The 18,018-nt window shown below is 39.2% G+C and overlaps 1 protein-coding gene across 2 annotated transcripts in view; it reads right to left on the bottom strand.

The window, feature by feature from the left end:
* Positions 1-14,075: 14,075 nt before the first annotated feature.
* The window catches only part of GRM1 (glutamate metabotropic receptor 1), a 266,340-nt gene continuing 262,397 nt past the window's right edge, over positions 14,076-18,018 (bottom strand). Inside the window, exon 9 of one of the 2 annotated variants that reach the window (XM_089530235.1) lies at positions 14,076-16,292. In XM_089530235.1, the coding sequence (XP_089386361.1) occupies positions 15,410-16,292 (883 nt within the window). In that variant the 3' untranslated portion in view covers positions 14,076-15,409. The remainder of the gene's footprint in view (positions 16,293-18,018) is intronic. The other variant, XM_089530236.1, reaches the window with a different exon arrangement.

Here is an 18,018-nt window from a genome sequence, read left to right on the forward strand (position 1 = left end):
TGGAGGTTTAACAGCAGAGGTAACCCATCCAATTTTGTCAATAAAAGCCCATCAGGGATGTGGTCAGGGACCACAAAACCAGCCTTAAATGCCACATGTCACCCCAGAGGTCCACTTTGCACATCCCTGGTTGAGGATAACTCCTCTCAGGTAATTTTTCACAGATGAACGCTATGCAAGTCTGGTGGCAGGAAAGTGATAAAAAAGAAGCACCTGGCAGGAGTAGCTCACAAATTCAGCTAAGCCTTCTCTCACACACTCGCCATATCACATGGGATCAGTTTCTTCACAGTTCTGTTCTATGTGTTGTGAAATGTGCATTAGCACATAATAATAATAATTTATTTATACCCCACTCTTCAGGCAAAAGGCTATCAGAGTGGCTTACATGAGGTCCAGTTGGATGGTCACTAATTTACGGAACCACATGTCCATCCTCACATATTATACTCATTTTCATACAGAAGTTGCATGTATGTGGTACAGAAGAACAGGAAACTGAAATGGTCTTGAACGAGGGGTCATAAGACACTGAATTAATGATGCATATTTATGAATCAGCACCCAATAAGAGATCCTAGTATACATAAGGATTAGAGCCTAGAATGATAATTTTCTAGATTTTGCATTTTAAATCATAACAATTTCATGGAGTAATCTGGGAAGATAATCAGGACCATGCCTGATTGGTACTCAGATGGGGAACAGCCAAGAAATACCAGGTGCTGTAGGCTATGTTTGAGAGCAAAGCACTTCTTGAGAATTCCTTTCCTATGAAAATCTCATGAAATTCTTGTGGTTGTTATAAGTCGACAGATGACTTGAAGAACCATACACCCGCATTTAAACCTCCTCCCTTCATGAAAAATAAAAATAAAACAAACACTGTTATGAAGACAATTTTAATTAATCATATCATAAGACCCCAAAGGAAACTTTTAAAGAAGACTTAGAAGCTTGTACTTATTTGGTGAGATCTTGAGCTTTGGATAGATTTTAGTAGCTAGGTATCAAATTTCTAATCACAGCACATGCAAATTAAGAGCTAGTACTCCAAGCATCATTTTTTTTTAAAAAAAGAAGATATTATTTATGAATGGGTTTCTTTCAATATTTGTTTTCTGCTAATGGAATAGTTCCACTAAAAGAAGATAAACACTGACCCCTCTCCCCTGCACTACAATGTACCATGTTCTGAAAAGTTCCTCAACCCACTGGGCATTATTTTTAGGGGACTGTAGGGGATTCTGTGGATAGGAGGATGTAAGAAAGTCCATTTCTTTTAGGGTATCTGTTATATTTATGGAAAATAGGTGCTTATTATGTTGAGATTGACCAAGTCAAGTACAAGCTGTCATCTGCCAATAAATATTCTTACTCATGCTTAGCATATTGCTCTTCCACCCCCCTTTTTGAACTAAAAGTATGCCTATGGACCTGAACAGACAGGCCAAAATAAAGCTGCTTCAGGTCACTTTGGAGGTATGCTGTTTAAATGCTGCATGCGTCCTAAGAGGCTGGAAGCTGCGTCAAAGCCACACTCCAGTCCTAAGGACTAGAGCGCAGCTTTGGTGCAGCTCCTGGCCTCTTAAGATGCATGTGTCATTTAAACAGCATACCTCTAAAGTGACCCGAAGCAGCTTTATTTTGACCTGTCTGTTCAGGCCCTTAGTTAACAAAGCCTTTGACAAGGAAGGTCACTAGGGCCTGTTACAGACTGCCAAAATAAAGCTGCTTCGGGTCTCTTTGGAGGCATGCTATTTAAATGATGCATGGGTCCTAAGAGTCCGGAAGTTGCACCAAAGCCACACTCCATTCCTAAGCACTGGAGTGCAGCTTTTGGTGCAGCTTCCAGATTCTTAGGATGCATGCATCATTTAAATAGCATACCTCCAAAGAGACCTGAAGCAGCTTTATTTTGGCAGTCTGTAACAGGCCAAAGTCTTTTTATGTATACTTAGTCATGCCCGCCCCTTTTTTTCTTATCCTCTGACTAACTGGCATTTTTTCCCTAATATATCTTTATTCAATTTTAAAATAAAAAAATTATCACAGCATAAAAAATACAAATATCAAAATGTTCTCACAATACATCAAATATAAAGTTTAAATTTGTATCTTAGCATAAAGTATCTTCTTTTCTTGAACCCTAAGAAAGAAGACTTCCGGTCATCCTTGTGGACTTTGAATGCTTGATTTTACAAAGCTCCTCATCCCATACACTTCTACTTTGCTATGTTCCGTTCTTTCTTCTCTTTCCTACATTTTCCATATACGCAGAGTAAAATATTTACCTTTATGGTTTACAACAATTAACATAAACATTTCTGAACATTTTATCAGCAAATGACCCAACCATACTAAACCTTATTCATAGCAAAAAACAAACAAACAAACCATTTCCCTGTTGTATGTCTCCCAATTTTAACATTTTTATCACTGCAGTCTTGTAATTTCCATCCATCTGTTGACCTAATTATTGGGTCAGATACAAAGACAAAAATAAAAATAATTTATCTCACTTTTCACAGATATCTTTAAATGTTTTAAATTTCAATAAGTTCTATATCTAGATTCCACTCTTTTTCCAAGAACAAAATTACCTTTTCCCATTCTTCCTTTCTCCTCTTTTTACTATAATTTTTAATATTACACGAAAGCCTATCCAATTCTCTATATTCATTTAGCTTTAGTATCCAATTTTCCCACGTCGGAGCTTTATTCTGTTTCCACATTTTAGCAATCTCTATTCTGGCTGCGGTTATCATATACAAAATGATTCTCCAGTATTTTCTTTCATCCTGTGGCTTTAAAATTGACGTCATGTTTAACAAAAATAGTTTGGAGTCAAATGGAAATTTAATTCCCAATATTTGTTGAATTAATTTATAAATCTCCAACCAGAAATTCTGAATTACTTTGCAGTTCCACCAAGAAGATTATCGCACTGGGTTCTGAGAACGTTTTCATCACGTGATGAGAACAGAACGCATTTGAGTATACCGCATGTATGTGTTCCAATCGGGTTCTCAGAACGTTTAAATGTGTTCCAAATGTGTTCCAGGAGGGTACAGATTGAATGTGTTCCCAGCGAACTGAAACGTGATGAGAACGTTCCAACAGAAGTGTGTGCGGTATTCTTATCCGTTCTCAAATCTGTTCTCTCATTCCTCCGTCTCCTGATTGGCTGAAAGAATGACAGGCAGGGAGGCAGGGAGTCAGGGAGGCAGGCAGGCGAGCGACTGCAGTGAGGGAAGGTGTGTGTGTGTGTGTGAGAGAGAGAGAGAGAGGGGGGGGGGGAGAAGGAGAGAGGGAAGGAAGGAAAAAGGGAGGAAAGGTGGGACAAGGAAGAGAAGAGGAAAGCAGGGAAAGAGAGAGAAAGAGAGAGGGAAAGAAGAGACCAGAGCAGAGAGCAAGAGGGAGAGGGTCTGGCTGCTTCTGCGGGGGGCCTCTAGTGTCATGTCCAGTGGGGCTCCTGTGCTGTCACAATGCAGGAGGCAGGGATGCCCAGGACCTTCTCCTCCTTCCCTCCAGGAGGGAACCCACAACAGCTCCTCTGTTTGGAGCACCACACAAAAGCAAGCAAACAACTCCCAGAATTCCATAGCAAAGAGCCAGACAAGAGTTAAAGCGGGGAGGGAAGCTCACAACCTGAAGGCACACATTACATGCACACACACAGGAGCAAAAGGGTGTCAAGCTGCCAAAAAGGGGAAATGAGATGACAGCAGAGGACTCTTCTTTTCTAACCGGTTTAAAGAGCCGCAATGGCTGCCAGGGCTCTGCCCTTGGTCCAGTCCCCTCCCTTTCCCTCCGCTTGAAGGGACCTCCGTGGAGCTCCCTTAAAGCCCAGGCTGCCAAGGAGGGGACTCTGCCCTTGGCCCATCAAGTTACATAGGTTTTATCCTATTTTCTTCAAACATATGCCAGCATATGAAGCCCCAACGTTTTATAGGGACTTGCCTTCCTTCCCTCCCAAGAGAATCCTCGGACTCCCTTCGGAGGGAAGACAAGCTGGGGGGGGGGGGGCGGCAGCCAGAGTCCCTAGGCTTACTGAAATCCCCCACCTCCCTTCCTCTTTGGGTCTGCATCTGGGAGAGATTTTAAACTCCGTTTTTGGATTGATTTCTATGGGGAAAGAGGGGAGAGAGAGAGATGGCAGGACATCCCCATAGCCAAGCAATCTCTGCCTCCCCAGATGAAGACCCATAGGGCTCACTGCTCTTTTTAAACTCCGTTTTTGGATTGATTTCTATGGGGAAAGAGGGGAGAGAGAGAGATGGCAGGACATCCCCATAGCCAAGCAACCTCTGCCTCCCCAGATGAAGACCCATAGGGCTCTCTGCTCCTTTTAAACTCCGTTTTTGGATTGATTCCTATGGGGAAGGGAGGTGAGGGATTTCAGTAAGCCGAGGGACTCAGGAGAGGCGAGCTCCATGCCCCAAGCCTCCCTTTTTCCTCTTTCCTGGGAGCAGCGCCTCTCCTGAGCCGTCCAACCACTGAGTGGCGACGTCATCAGAACACAGCCCACAAAACGTAATACAGCAAACCGTTCTGAGAACAGTTTCAAGAAAAAGGAAGCGCTGTGCGGTAAAATGCGTTCCAATCACGTTTTGATCACGTTCCAGTTTACTCAATGCGGTAATATCCGTTCCAGGAACGTTCTCATCACGTTACGTGCAGAACGTTCTGAGAACGATATGCGGTAATCTCCCAAATATGTAATAGATTGCCTCTTTCATCATCACATCTCCAACAATTGCCACAATTAATTCTGTTCATCCTCTTTAATCTCCAGGGGGTGTAATACCACCTGTTAGATATTTTTTAAAAAAAATTCTTTAAGTACCTGGGCAATTGTAAACTCATTAGTTTTTTTCCAGGCATTCTGCCATTCTTCTAAGTCAATCCTACTTCCCAAATTTTGGGCCCATTTGATCATGTGGTCTTTAACCACCTCTTGTTCTAAGATTTGTCTTAACAATAATTGGTAGAATTTTGAAACCTTTTTCTTTTCTGGCTGCCAAAAAATCTCATCTAATTCATTCCGTTTTTGTTCAGTTCCTATCGTCTTTTGATCTTCTATATATTTATTTTTAATTTGTAAAAAATTAAACCAATGTATCGTGACCCATTAAGGGTTTCTTTAGATTTAAATTTCATTTCCCCATTCTTATCTTTGATCAAACAGTTTTGATAAGAGAGCCATCTGTTATTATTGTTATCTATCCATCTGGCAAAAAATGCCTCCTGTGCCGATGTCCACACTGGAATCTTAAAATAAAATATTCTTTTGATTTTTTCCCAGGTGCGCAATAGTGATCTTCTAATAGGATGGTTGTTAAAATCCTTATTTTTATTCAACCTATCGTAACTCAAAAACGCATGCCATCCATACCTCAATTGAGTATCTTCCAAATTTAATATTTCCTTCTCCTCCAACTTAACCCAATTCTGAATCCATACTAGGCTACAAGCCCAGTAGTATAGCTTTAGATCTGGGAGAGCATAACCCCCTTTTCCCTTCACATCTTTTAAGGTTGATAATTTGATCCTGGGTTTCGAGCCCTTCCATAAAAATTTTTTCAAATCCATCTCCCAATCTTTAAACTGTTTATCTTTTATCTCTATTGCTAAATTTACGAAAAGAAACATCAATTTTGGTATTATCACCATTTTGATGACCGCGATTCTACCAAGGAGCGAGAGATTCAATCTATTCCACCTGTTTAATTTTTCTTTAATTTCTTTCCACATTTCGCCATAATTGTTCTCAAATAATTTTAAACTATCTTTAGAGAATTTAATGCCAAGGTATTTGATTTGCTTTTCTAATTTAAAGCCTGATTTTCCAGCTAACAACTCCTCTTCTTGTGCTGATAAGTTTTTAGTAATCATCAACGTTTTTTCCTTGTTTATTTTTAAACCTGCTGCTTTCCCAAAAGTATTCAATTCCTGTTGCAAGGCTTCTATATTTGTTAAAGGACTTTCTAATATTATTGCCACATCATCGGCAAATACTTTAGTTTTAATCATCTGACCTTTTTTAATAATCCCTTTTAATTTTTTATTTTCATTTATAGCTCCTATTAACACATCAATTGACACAATAAAGAGAAGTGGTGATATCGGGCATCCTTGTCTAACGCCCTTCCTAATGGGAAAATCCTGGGATCTATATTTATTAATTTTAATTACCGCTTTTTGTTGTTGATAAATTTGTTTCATTGCATTTATAAATTTCTCTCCCATTTCCCTTCTTTCTAATACTTCTATTAAGAATTCCCATTTTAATTTGTCGAAAGCTTTTGTCATATCTAATGCAATCAAAGCACATTGTTTGTCGTTATTAACTTGATAGTATTCTAAACAGTTTATGATTGTCCTGATTACTCCTAATTTGCTTTCCCGGTAAAAACCCATTTTGATATTTCCCTATAATCATATTCAGTATCTCTTTCAGCCTATTCGCCCAGACTGTTGTGTAAATTTTGTAATCAACATTTAAAAGACTTATAATTGTCCAGACATGTATTATCTTTTCCTTCTTTTGGAATGAGTGTTATGTTTGCCATTCCCCATGATTGGGGAATGCCTTCTTCCTCTATCAAATTAAATAACTTAAGCAATGGTTCCACCAGTTCAGCTTTAAAGGTTTTATAATAAAGAGCCGTAAAGCCGTCTCCTCCTGGAGTTTTCCCCTCCTTTTGACTTGCAATCACTTTTATAACCTCCTGTTTGGTAGTTTTTGCATCTAGAATAGCTCTATGTTCTGGGGTAATTTTCTTGATTGCTTTTGTATCTAAATATGTTTTCACTTTAATTTTAGAGTCCTCCATTTCTCCCTTATGGTCATACAACGATTTAAAATAATTTCTAAAAGCTTCCACTATTTTTTCCTGTTCTGTAATTATCTTCTCACCTATTTTAATTTTAGTTATTAATTTTAAATCTCTGTTTCCTTCTAATTTTTTAGCTAGCCACCTTCCCACTTTGTTACTGTTCTCAAAAAAATTCTGTCTATTACGTTTCAGATCCCTTTCTATTTCCTCATTAATATTATTCTGAATTTGATTTTTTAATAATTTAACTTCATTTATTAATTTTTTATTTGTGGGGTATTGTTTCATTTCTTTTTCTTTTTTCTTCAATTTTTCACTGAGTTTCCTTTCCTTATCCACTTTCTCTTTTTTAACTTCCCTTTGCCTTTTAATTAACAACCCTCTAATCACTGCTTTCCCTGCTTCCCAGAGTATATTGTGTTTAATGTCAGGTGTTTCATTGAGCTTAAAGTACCATTTAATTTCTGTCTTTAATGTTTCTACAAAGCTTTCCTCTCTTAGTAACTCCTCTTGTAATCTCCAATTCCAACATCCAGGGTTTCTTGTCTCCAGACTCATTTCTATTAAACAATGATCTGCAAAAGTTCTTGGGTCAATTTCCATCCTTTTAGTTCTAACTATTAATTCCTTGGAAATCAAAAACAAATCTATCCTCGACCAAGATTTATGGACCCCTGAAAAAAAAGTAAAGCCTGATTTGTTATTATACTTATGGGTCCATAAATATTCCAACTCATGTTCTTTTATCAATTCCAAGCAACTTTTAGGGAGTTTACCCTGATTGTCTCTTTTTTTATTTTTCTTCTCAGACCTCCTATCTCTTTTTACATTTATTACACCATTAAAATCTCCTGTAACAATCAATTTTCCTTTGTCATGTAGCATTAATTCATCATTTAGCTTTTGAAAGAAAATTTCTTTTTTCTCTAATGGTCCATATACATTTACTACAATTAGCACCTCATCTCCTATATTAATTTCCAAAATCAAATATCTTCCTTCTGGATCTTTCTTCATCTCTTTTACCACAAAGTTTTTATTCACATAGGTTATAACTGGCATTTTTTTAAAAGAAAAAGTCAGCATTAAAATTAGGAAGAGCGGGAAAAACAGAAACTGGGTGTTGGTTTGTAGCAGTGTGTGTGAAGTAAACAATGCAGTAAAGCTTCAGGTGGGACATGATGGGATTTTATTTTATCACATCTTCTGTAGACACATGTGATTGCCTATAACAGGCAAAGTAAATAGTAGCTGCTATTTACTGAGAACACATGAGCAGGAAAACAAAGAGAAAAGGGGAAAGCATACACAATTGCCTCAGTAGCTACCCCTAGCATGTGAGGATTATCACACCAGCCTGCTATATCACCATAATCATACTAATTTAAGAATGGGAACATACCAGTTTGGCATCATTTTTTTTATTATATAGTACTTGCCCCCATGATAGTGCTTTGGTGATCCAAAGTTATGTGATCTGTTTTCTACTGCCTTGGGTAGGAGGGAGGGGACAAGTGATTGATGCTGCCAACCACCTCTTGAAGCTGGCTGCTGGGTGAATATACATATAGCAACCAGCCTCAGGAAGGTGTTGGCCACAATTGCTGCAAGGGGCAGGGGGGAGAGGCCTAGAGAAACAGAATCACACCCACTCACATCCCATGACTGCCTAAGGAGTGGAAGTGCAGTGGAAGGAACCTATCATGCAAAGGCAGTAATGGAATAGCGGTGCGATAAAGAGCCTATTGATGGGTTTTGCCCATCAACAAAAAGGTGCATTATAGTAATGAAGGGAATGCAAAGCACCAGTAGGATGGACACAATGTTGTCTGATAAGTATCAGCCCCAAACACTTTTATCCTGTTAAAAATTCCATTTTTCAAGCCTCATGTGACAAAGTCCTGAAAAAGACAGATCTGTCAGTTTGGCCACTAAAATGGAAATCAGAAGAAAGTTTGAGCCTGGCAAAAGAAAAGAAAAAAAATCAAGTCTGGATGCATTTTGAAAGATGCTTTCAAGTAGTATCCAGAAAGTTCACAGCATTTTTATTTAGTTATGCAAGGCTCATCAGATGTGGCTGCTTCATTTCACTTGTGAATATTGCTAATTTTGGGTAAAAAGTCTGCTGAAACATGTTCAACTGCTTTTCTTTTTTGTGGTATAGGAACATACCTCTATTATTTCTATGTTATTTCTACTCCTGGTACCAAATTTTCTGTTAAAGAAGTAATGCCTAGGAACACATGTAACTAAGGCATATCTGTACTGATTTTGTATCATGGTAATATAACAGTAACAAAAAGCAGGCAAATTAAATAGTGCCTTCACAATAAGGACCTTTCATAAAGTTCATGTCTTTCTTTTTACAGAGCCAGAGAAGTTAAAATGTGTATTATGACATACAGCACAGTGATATAGCACCCAGAAGGAATATATTGTGAATTTGTTCAGTAGCTTATGTAATGTGTGGTTTATAGCTAAGGTAATTCATTTTTTGGGCAATAAAGTATATTGTATTTAACTAGTGCTCCCCAGTGTTGGAAAGGTTTTTTCAGTTCAGGGCCCCTTGTCCTATTTTTGGTTGATACAATGACCACGTGGAGCAGATTTTATGAGGAGAAAGGAAAGTTCTGCTTGAGCAGATGTTTGTGTTATACTGGAACTTGTCCTTTTGTTTGGATTTTATAGGTTACCAAGGGACAAAGAACAACTGCAAATTGGACTTTATCAAATATAGGGTAGTAAACTGTGAAGATCTTGTATAAATCCAAATATGGCCTGCCTGAAATTATCTTCCTGTGACTGATTTTAATACTGTGACAGTTCAATTGTGTGTATATTCAGAAGTAACTCTGACTGACAGCTGAGAGGCTTCAGCGATGGAGAATATGTAAGGCTGTCTCTTACCAACTGGATACCAGAGGCAAATTACTTCAGCACTCTAGCATCCAGAGACAAATTAATTACTTCAGCACTTTAGTATCTGTCCTTGGGCTACAGCCTGGAAAATTTGATTTATTAGACTACATGTCCCACTCTTCCTCAGCCTGCATGGCTGCCACTGCTGGCTGGGGTATTCTCAGAGCTGTAATCTGGCATTTACTTGTAGTTCCCTGATTATAATTTACTTGTAGTTCCCTGGTTTGGGCCTTCAACGTCCTATAAGCTCTCTCTTTTTCAAGCTTAATTGGTCTAAGGCCAACATGCACAAACTGCTTCTATATCCTGGTCTGCAAACAAACCCAACATACAGTGAAAGAAAAGTGTGTTTCTCTTTCTGTCTACACAGGACACCAAAGCACTTCTGGTTGCTTCTGGTTGTAATAGTGTGGGAGGGGCTCATGAAAGTCTCCCTTTTGCTGAGTTGGAAAAGTCTGTTCAGCGAAAGGTATGTTTTTACAACCCTCTCCCATGCTTTTATGTCTAGAAGAGAGCAAACATGCTTGGATGTCATGTGGAGGCAGAAACAGAAAAAAAATGTTTCTCTTTCACTGCCTGCCAGGTTTGTTTGCAATGAGTTAGAGTACCTAAGTGTGTCATTTTGGGCTGTCTTGAATATTCTCCAGGTTTCGTTTTCCTAGGAACCAAACGGTTTCCACAAATATCTGCTTAGTGTCTGTGTGAGCATTGAACCATGCTACTAGCTCCCGCAAAGCACTATGGGAAGGCAAAAAGGGGTGGGGACTTCCGGGTCGGCCATTTTTTTGGGCAGGAAAGGCATTTTCGGCCATTTTTGGGGGGGCAGGAAGTGAAATAATTCTCTATAAATGGAAAGGCTTTTAATTCCCCAACTGAAAGGTTTAATTCCCTGGAAATTCCCCATAAATTTTTAATACCTGAAAATTTCCCAGAAAGGCTTTTCGTTACCCCAAAATTGGGGAATTCCCCAGAAACTGGCAACACTGTAATCTCCTCCCTTCTAGATGGCCCTTTTTTCTCCTTTCTGGGTTACAGACTGAGGTGACTAGGCCATTCTTATGCTGAATCTGCATTGCAGAAATAATGCATTGCTTTAACTGCCATGGCTCAGTTTGTACGTATTTGTACAAACTGGAGTGTAGTGTGGAGTGTAGTGGAGTCTCCTTCCTTGGAGGTCTTCAAGCAGAGGCTGGATGGCCATCTGTCGGGGATGCTTTGATTGTGATTTCCTGCATGGCAGGGGGTTGGACTGGATGGCCCTTGTGGTCTCTTCCAACTCTACGATTCTGTGATTCTGTGATTCTGTAGTTTTACAAAGTTTTTAGCCTTCTCTGCCAAAGAGTGCTGTGCCTCACAAAACTACAAATCCCAGGATTCCATAGTATGGAGCTGTGGCAGTTACAGCAGTGTCAAACTGCATTATTTCTGCAGTGCAGATGCAGCCAGAGATTACATAATAAATGGTATCACACATAAGTGGTATGCATCACCAGTCAGATCTAGTTGAGTTTGATAACATTACTGAAGGCATAAGAAGTAATGTAAGAGTGAAAACAAGAAAAGATTGTAATATGTGAACAAATGATAATTTCTGAAAGAGAAATAACTTCTAGTCCTATTGAAGATATTTACCACCACCACCACCTTTCTCTACTTGGGCCTGGATTTAGATAAGACCTGCTAACATCATCAATGGAAGGGCTCAGACCATCTCAAATTAACTATTTGTGGATGCTCCCTAGAAGTGAGACTTTTTTCTTCTGCAAGTTTGTAAAAACTAACTTCATGCAAGACTGAACCACTCAAAATATTGTTTGGTGATCAGATATAAATAATTGTCACTCACTGCACATTTTGAAATGTGACTTGTTTTTATAGCTTTTTTTGGTGGTACTGTAATATTTCAGTATTCTTACCTGTCCTGTGCAAGTGTTGAAATGATGAGTTAGGTCCATTTGCACCATTCTATTGATGGAATGCTACCAGTATTAGAAATGGGATGGGAGCACCACCACCACCCCTGCTAAAATTTGAGAAACCCTCAGAACAGATTTTTGGAGGTACAGATGGCTGTGTGGGATGGGAGATGGAGTGAGGAAGAATGCTCACTGTGCAAAAGGACTTCTGCCTTGGATTCAGCCCACTGTGTCATAAAACCTGTCAATACATGGAAGGATGGATGGATGGATGGACTTTGAGAAGCACATTAATTTTGTTATTTCTGTGTGCCTTGAAGTTTGCGCCAAGACCTCTGTTGATGGCAACCACATCGATTTCACAGGGTTTTCCTAGGCAAGGCATACTCAGAGGTGGTTTGCCATTGCCTTCCTCTGAAATATAGCCAGAAGCACCTGGTATTACCTGGCAGTCTCCCATCCAAGTACTAACCAGTGCGGATCTTTCTTAGCATCCAAAATCAGATAGTCCTGGAACCAAACCCCTGTGGATTTTGTTGTCGTTATTCTTATGTGCTTTGGATAACTCAGACAACTCTATCACAGGGATTTCTTGGCAAGATTTTATTCAGAGTGGTTTTGCCATTGCCTTCCTCTAAGACTGAGAAAATGTCCCAGCAAGGGTCCAAACTCTGGTCTCCCAGAGTACCAGTGAAACACTTAGGCCACTTCACCACAGTTATTCCCAATCTTAGATTTCCAAATTCTGTGTGTTTTTAAAGTTTAGGTTTAAGGATGCTAGTTCAAGTGACCTTTCCCTTTCCATCTGTTCACTGCAGCCTCATTAGTCTCTGAGAAGCTGCTCCTGATAGCTGGGAGTTTTCTTAATGGTATGGGATGAGAGCAGAGGCTGTAGTGGGAGGGTGTCTTGGGCTGGTTTCAGTTGATTTCTGCCTCCAAAAACAGCCCTACATCCCATCCTACACTGTTGTGGAGAGTTCTTGGATACTGGGACACAGGTGTGATGAAGAAAAAGCATGCAGCATATGCATATCCACATGCATAAACAGCTCTGAGACATTTTATTTTACCAGAGCAGGACCAGTGAGGCAGTCTAATGGAATGGCAGGATAACAGACTCTTCTCCTTGTTCTAGCAAGTAAATGATGAAATAATGTAGTTTTAAAATGTTAATATTGTTTGTTTCAGATTGGCATGGAAGAATGCAGAGAATGAGGAAAATTGTTGAATAAGTGATGAATGCTTTTTCCTTTCTTTGAAGTCCCTACTTCAGGCTTGCAGCTGCACACCTTTTCAAGATTGTTTTCATTCCTTTCTAACAAAAAGCTAAAAGTTACATTTCATCTGGCTGTAAATACTTTTGTTAAAGTTGAAGCTGTTTTACCAGCTGAATTCTGGGATTGTTTGTTGAGATACTTAATCTTCTCTGACAGAGAGCTCTGGTGTCACAACAAACTACAAATTCCAGGATCCCATAGGATGGCACCATGACAGCTAAAGTGATGTCAAACTAGATCAGTTTTGCAATATGGCAACAGCCACACAGTGTCCAAAAGGAACTTTTCCAAGCTCTGGTTCAATGATGCTTACTCCAAATATGCTATACACAGGAAGGATAGCAATCATGCTCATCCTAATGGAATGTTTTCTTATCTTCGGCTGCTGTTTAATGTGTTAGTACATGTGTTCATATACATACACATTGTGATGAGTTCCTGTCCTTGCCACCATGCTACTATCTTCAGGTGTGGTTTTGGCAGAGGGCAGAGGAAAAGCAGGGAGAGTGATAAAGGGACAGGGAAATCTTGATGCACACTTGCACACACCTGGCTTACATCCAATATGACACAATGAGTTGATCCCTAGGAAAACATGACATTCTCTTCTCTGTCTTCTGCAGCCATCTTCAGGTGCTGCCTGACAATTTAGATTATGTCCCAGGCCTCTGGGATTTAAAACATATGTTTAGGAATTGACTGAGGAGACAGAATCCCCCAGCCTTTGATTCCACTGACACAAACGGTCCATCAGCAGAACAACTAGTAAGAACTTGGCTTACCTTTGGATTTCATTTTCAGTTGAGCTCCTTTTTTCTTATATGACAAAGGTGAGAGAAGAACATAGAAAAGAAATATAATGGACAAAGAGCTATTCATAGCATGATAATAACCAAAATGATTTCCATTACTCGGAATGTGGAGAAGGACAAAAACTGAAATTGCAGATCACAAGGATTGTGCGAAAAAACATGACAATGGTGGACAGAGTCAGGTGCAAAGTCTGCATGTAAAGCACTGAAGAAAGTTGTTTCCTATTTAATGGTCTAGATAACTTTTTCCAGATTCCTCTGTACATTTTTAATACTGATATATGGAAGATTTCTAAAAGAGATGCACCCTTTATTAACCACATTTGTTTGAAATACATGAAATAACAAATTATTGGAGCACTGGTTATTCTCAACAACATAATTCCACGTAGCAAGAATATCAGCAGAATCAAGCACCCTATTATAAGGGAAGGCTTAGCTTTTTAAAAATGTTTCAGCACAGCATACAAACCTCCAAAGATCTAAAATATATTTTAAACAATGCAATATAAAACATGGTTGAAACATAAAAATATCAATAATATACTTGTAGGACAGTCATCCAGTGGCAGTTATTAGATGTTACACATCACATGTTCTACACAGTTATACACACACATACATACACACAAAGACACAAACATACACGCACTCTCTTGCCTCTACCATGAATCTAATGAGCCACGATTAAGAATTGCTTTTTGCTTTAAAGTAGTAGTAATTGTTGCTCAAAATATATAATTATTTTATATGTACTTGTTTCCATAGTAACACAAACAAACAATGTAACCACAAGGCAGATGCATCAGATTATGAAAGTTGAGTTGGTATATATTGTTTTGCTACAGGGAATGTTGCCTTAACAGTATAGTCCCCTGGCTTGCAATTTTCTACAAAAGGGCACATCTAATGTTGACTACTTCAGGTTTTTTTTTGCCTTGGTTTGTATCAGGAAACTTTTTGTGTCTGTTGTGTTTACTGTGCCCCTTTAAAAAATGACCATGGGGGAGGGGAAGCTAAATTGGATGTTCTAAATATTCCCTATAAATGATATACTTGCATGCCATTTTTGCTTCTCCAACACAAACATCAGAGGAGAATTTCTTGTTTCCACCTAAGAAAGCATAACAAAAGAGAAAGCTAAGTGTACAGAGACCAGAGAACCCTTCCTCCTTCCTTCATTCCAATATAGATGTTGCTGCATTAGAGTCTGCTGCGTTCAATGTCGATGCAGAGCCATGAAATGTGCTAAAGCCTTGTCTGTGGTTGTGTTACACAGAGTCATATTCAAGTGTTGCCAAGAGAGTGTGTGACAGTGTGTGTGAACATGTGTATTTATCTTTTTAAAATTTTTCTTTTTGCTATAGAACTTGTATATGGGGTTTGTGCTTGTCAAGATTCCTATAGTCTTCTCAGAATACTTTGAATACAATACAATACTTTCCCTTTTTAAAAAACACAACAGATAAAGAACTGGAGCCCTCTAAAATTGATTTAGTGCAGGATACACATGTTTGCCCCATCATATACACAACACCGCATTTGTTCTCCTTCTCTTGCATGGCTTATACTGGCTCTCTCCATCAAATTAAAGCTGACAGAGGAGACATGGTCCATTCACTTTCATCACAACATCCTCTGTTCTACAGGGTGGATGAGCTTTGCTTATAATCCCTCAGGACAACAGAGGCATAGATTGCATTGGGAGGTGTGCAAAGCACAGATTCTGATACAGGGGAGCTGGGCACAGAACTGCCTGAAGCCACCGAATCTCGAAAAGGAGATGGGGGTGTCAGTGCTGGTGAGTCTTCTAAAGTCAGTTTGCTGGTTCCCCTCTCCTCTTCCTCTTCTTCCTCCTCTTCTAGGTTCCCTGGCCTTTCATACACATACTCTTGAATGAGCTTAAAGTTTTCATTTACTTCTTCTTCTTCTTCCTCCTCCTCCCCCTCCTCCTCTTCAGCAGCTTTGGGGGAAACTGGCTCTTTACTGAAAGTGCCCATCTGGATTGGCAGCACCTGTCGCTGCTGTATCAGTGGAGGATGATGGATAGCCTTCACTCCATTCCCTGTGCAAGGTGCAGGGATCACAGAGTTGTAGTCAGGAATGCCAGTGGCAAATTTGTTGACCACACCTTGCAGCTGCTCCATAACAGATCTTGGTGATTGCGGTTGAACTTTGGGACTTTGTTCTGGCAAGAACAGGTGGACTTCCTCGGCTGTTGCCAGCAATGGCGGCGTCACCATCACTCGCCTGTGCACAACTGTAGAAGGACTGTTCAGTTGGCTGAAGCCCACTGGCTCACTCTCTTGCTCCTCCACCACATTATACAGAGTCTTGCTGCTGATGTCTGAAAAAGTCAGGCTGCTTTGGCCTGGATAGCTTTTAGTTAGGGGCTTGATCACTGCGGTCTGGTTGCATCCTGGTTCCTTGTTCTTCACATGCACTGAGAGTCTCTGCCACATATGTTGTCCTTTGGAAGCTTGTCTCCCTCCTGGTTCAGACCATGACATAGACTTGCCATTAGAACTATGAATAAAATAAAGATGGGTTTATTTGCATTTGCATTTGGCACTAAGTATCAGCAGTAAACACACAAACATACACACACTTTTCTTAGATAATTCCCTGTATGCTTTCTGTAATATTGGCTTGTCTCAGAAATAAATGCACTGAGGAGCATCAGAAACTCTTAAATCCATTACTGCTGTTTGTAAGTGAAGCCAAATTTATTGCCTGTTAGGTGGAGCAGTTTCAGGGAACTTGTAGCTGCCACCTAAGCCAGAAACCTGGCAGTTCTTCTTTCTGTCCCTATGTGGCAGAACGGCAAAGCACATGATGTGATGCCATATGTCCAGTTTCTCAGCCTTCATCTACTTTATCCAGTGAAGCAGAGCGAGGGCAGAGAAATATGGACTGCAAGAACAATCACACATTCTCTTCACTATGCATTACAAGTGGTGAAAATTATAAGAAATGTTGTCTTTGATTACATCAATAGGTTTCCCTAATATGCAACTATACCTATAGCTAAAGCAAAAGACTTGGTCATATAAGTGGAACTGAAAATGGTAGCAATGAGTGCATGTTTGTAATTGTTTAGTTTCAAAGAGCTTTTGTTGCACCAGACAGTCTAACCACACCTATCATGAAGGTTTTGTCCAGTGCAATCCAAAACACTTAGACCAGTGGTTCTCAAACTGGTCCATTTACATCTACATGTGGATGCATAGCCTCCCCACTTGAATAAATGTAGTATATGAATAAAAATAATGTGTTTGTTTAGTGTGCACATTTTCATTCACACATTTGTGTATATTCACATTTTAACATTTTATAAAGAAATAAAATTGTTCAAATCGGAATCGATTTAAACTCAGTATTTAACATGTGTAAATTTCACACATAAAAAAGTTTTGGAAGAGGAGGAGGAGGAAGAGGGGGGGATTAGGGCCTCTAACTCTCCCCCCAGCCCTTGAGCAGCTCTCATGCCCTCCCCACACATATCGCCCCACTGTTTGAGAATTTCTAGACTTCTGAACTTACAATATAAATCAAGTTACTCTAATTGGTTACACTTCATTAACATGTTTTAAGTACATATTTCCACATGATATCTTTATAATTTCAACAGTGTTCAGTACTGTATCATGCTTTCTATTTCTTACACTTCAGGTGACTTTGTGATGTAGAACAGTCACTTATTCTGTTACCCTTTTTTATTATTTTTTTAAAAAATTAAACTGTAAAAAGAGGGGACTGTTTGATTCACTGATATCCATAATACCCCGAATCACTAGATCTAAAGCATTCTCACTTAATATATTGGCAATTTTTTAAAAAAAATCCCCATGGCAAGAGATTTTCTGCAGATAATCTATTCCATGGGTTGTGCCTTTCTAATATTCAAAACATATGTATTTTACTTAACTTGAAACTATCACAAAAAGTTTATTTTTGTTTTTTATATGGAAAACATTAGGCTATTTTGAAATTTCCTGTCATATTCCATTATACTCTCTCACTTCTCAGCATCAGAATATATTTGTGCCTTTATGGCACTTTGGGAGTGTCATAATTATTTTTAACATCAGATTAATAGCTGCAAATCAAAAGCGAAACAGCTTGCAGCAAGAGACCAGGCTACTTTCTTCAAATCCTTCCTAACAACCCTAACCCTCTTGGCACGTGCACTTGCACTTATGTCTATAGACTTCTATGAAACTTGGGCGCGATACAGATCACCATAAAGCGG

The sequence above is a fragment of the Sceloporus occidentalis genome, unplaced genomic scaffold, assembly GCF_023333645.1.
Source record: "Sceloporus occidentalis isolate IW3139 unplaced genomic scaffold, rSceOcc1.0.p SCAF_6, whole genome shotgun sequence".
Taxonomy (NCBI): domain Eukaryota; kingdom Metazoa; phylum Chordata; class Lepidosauria; order Squamata; family Phrynosomatidae; genus Sceloporus; species Sceloporus occidentalis.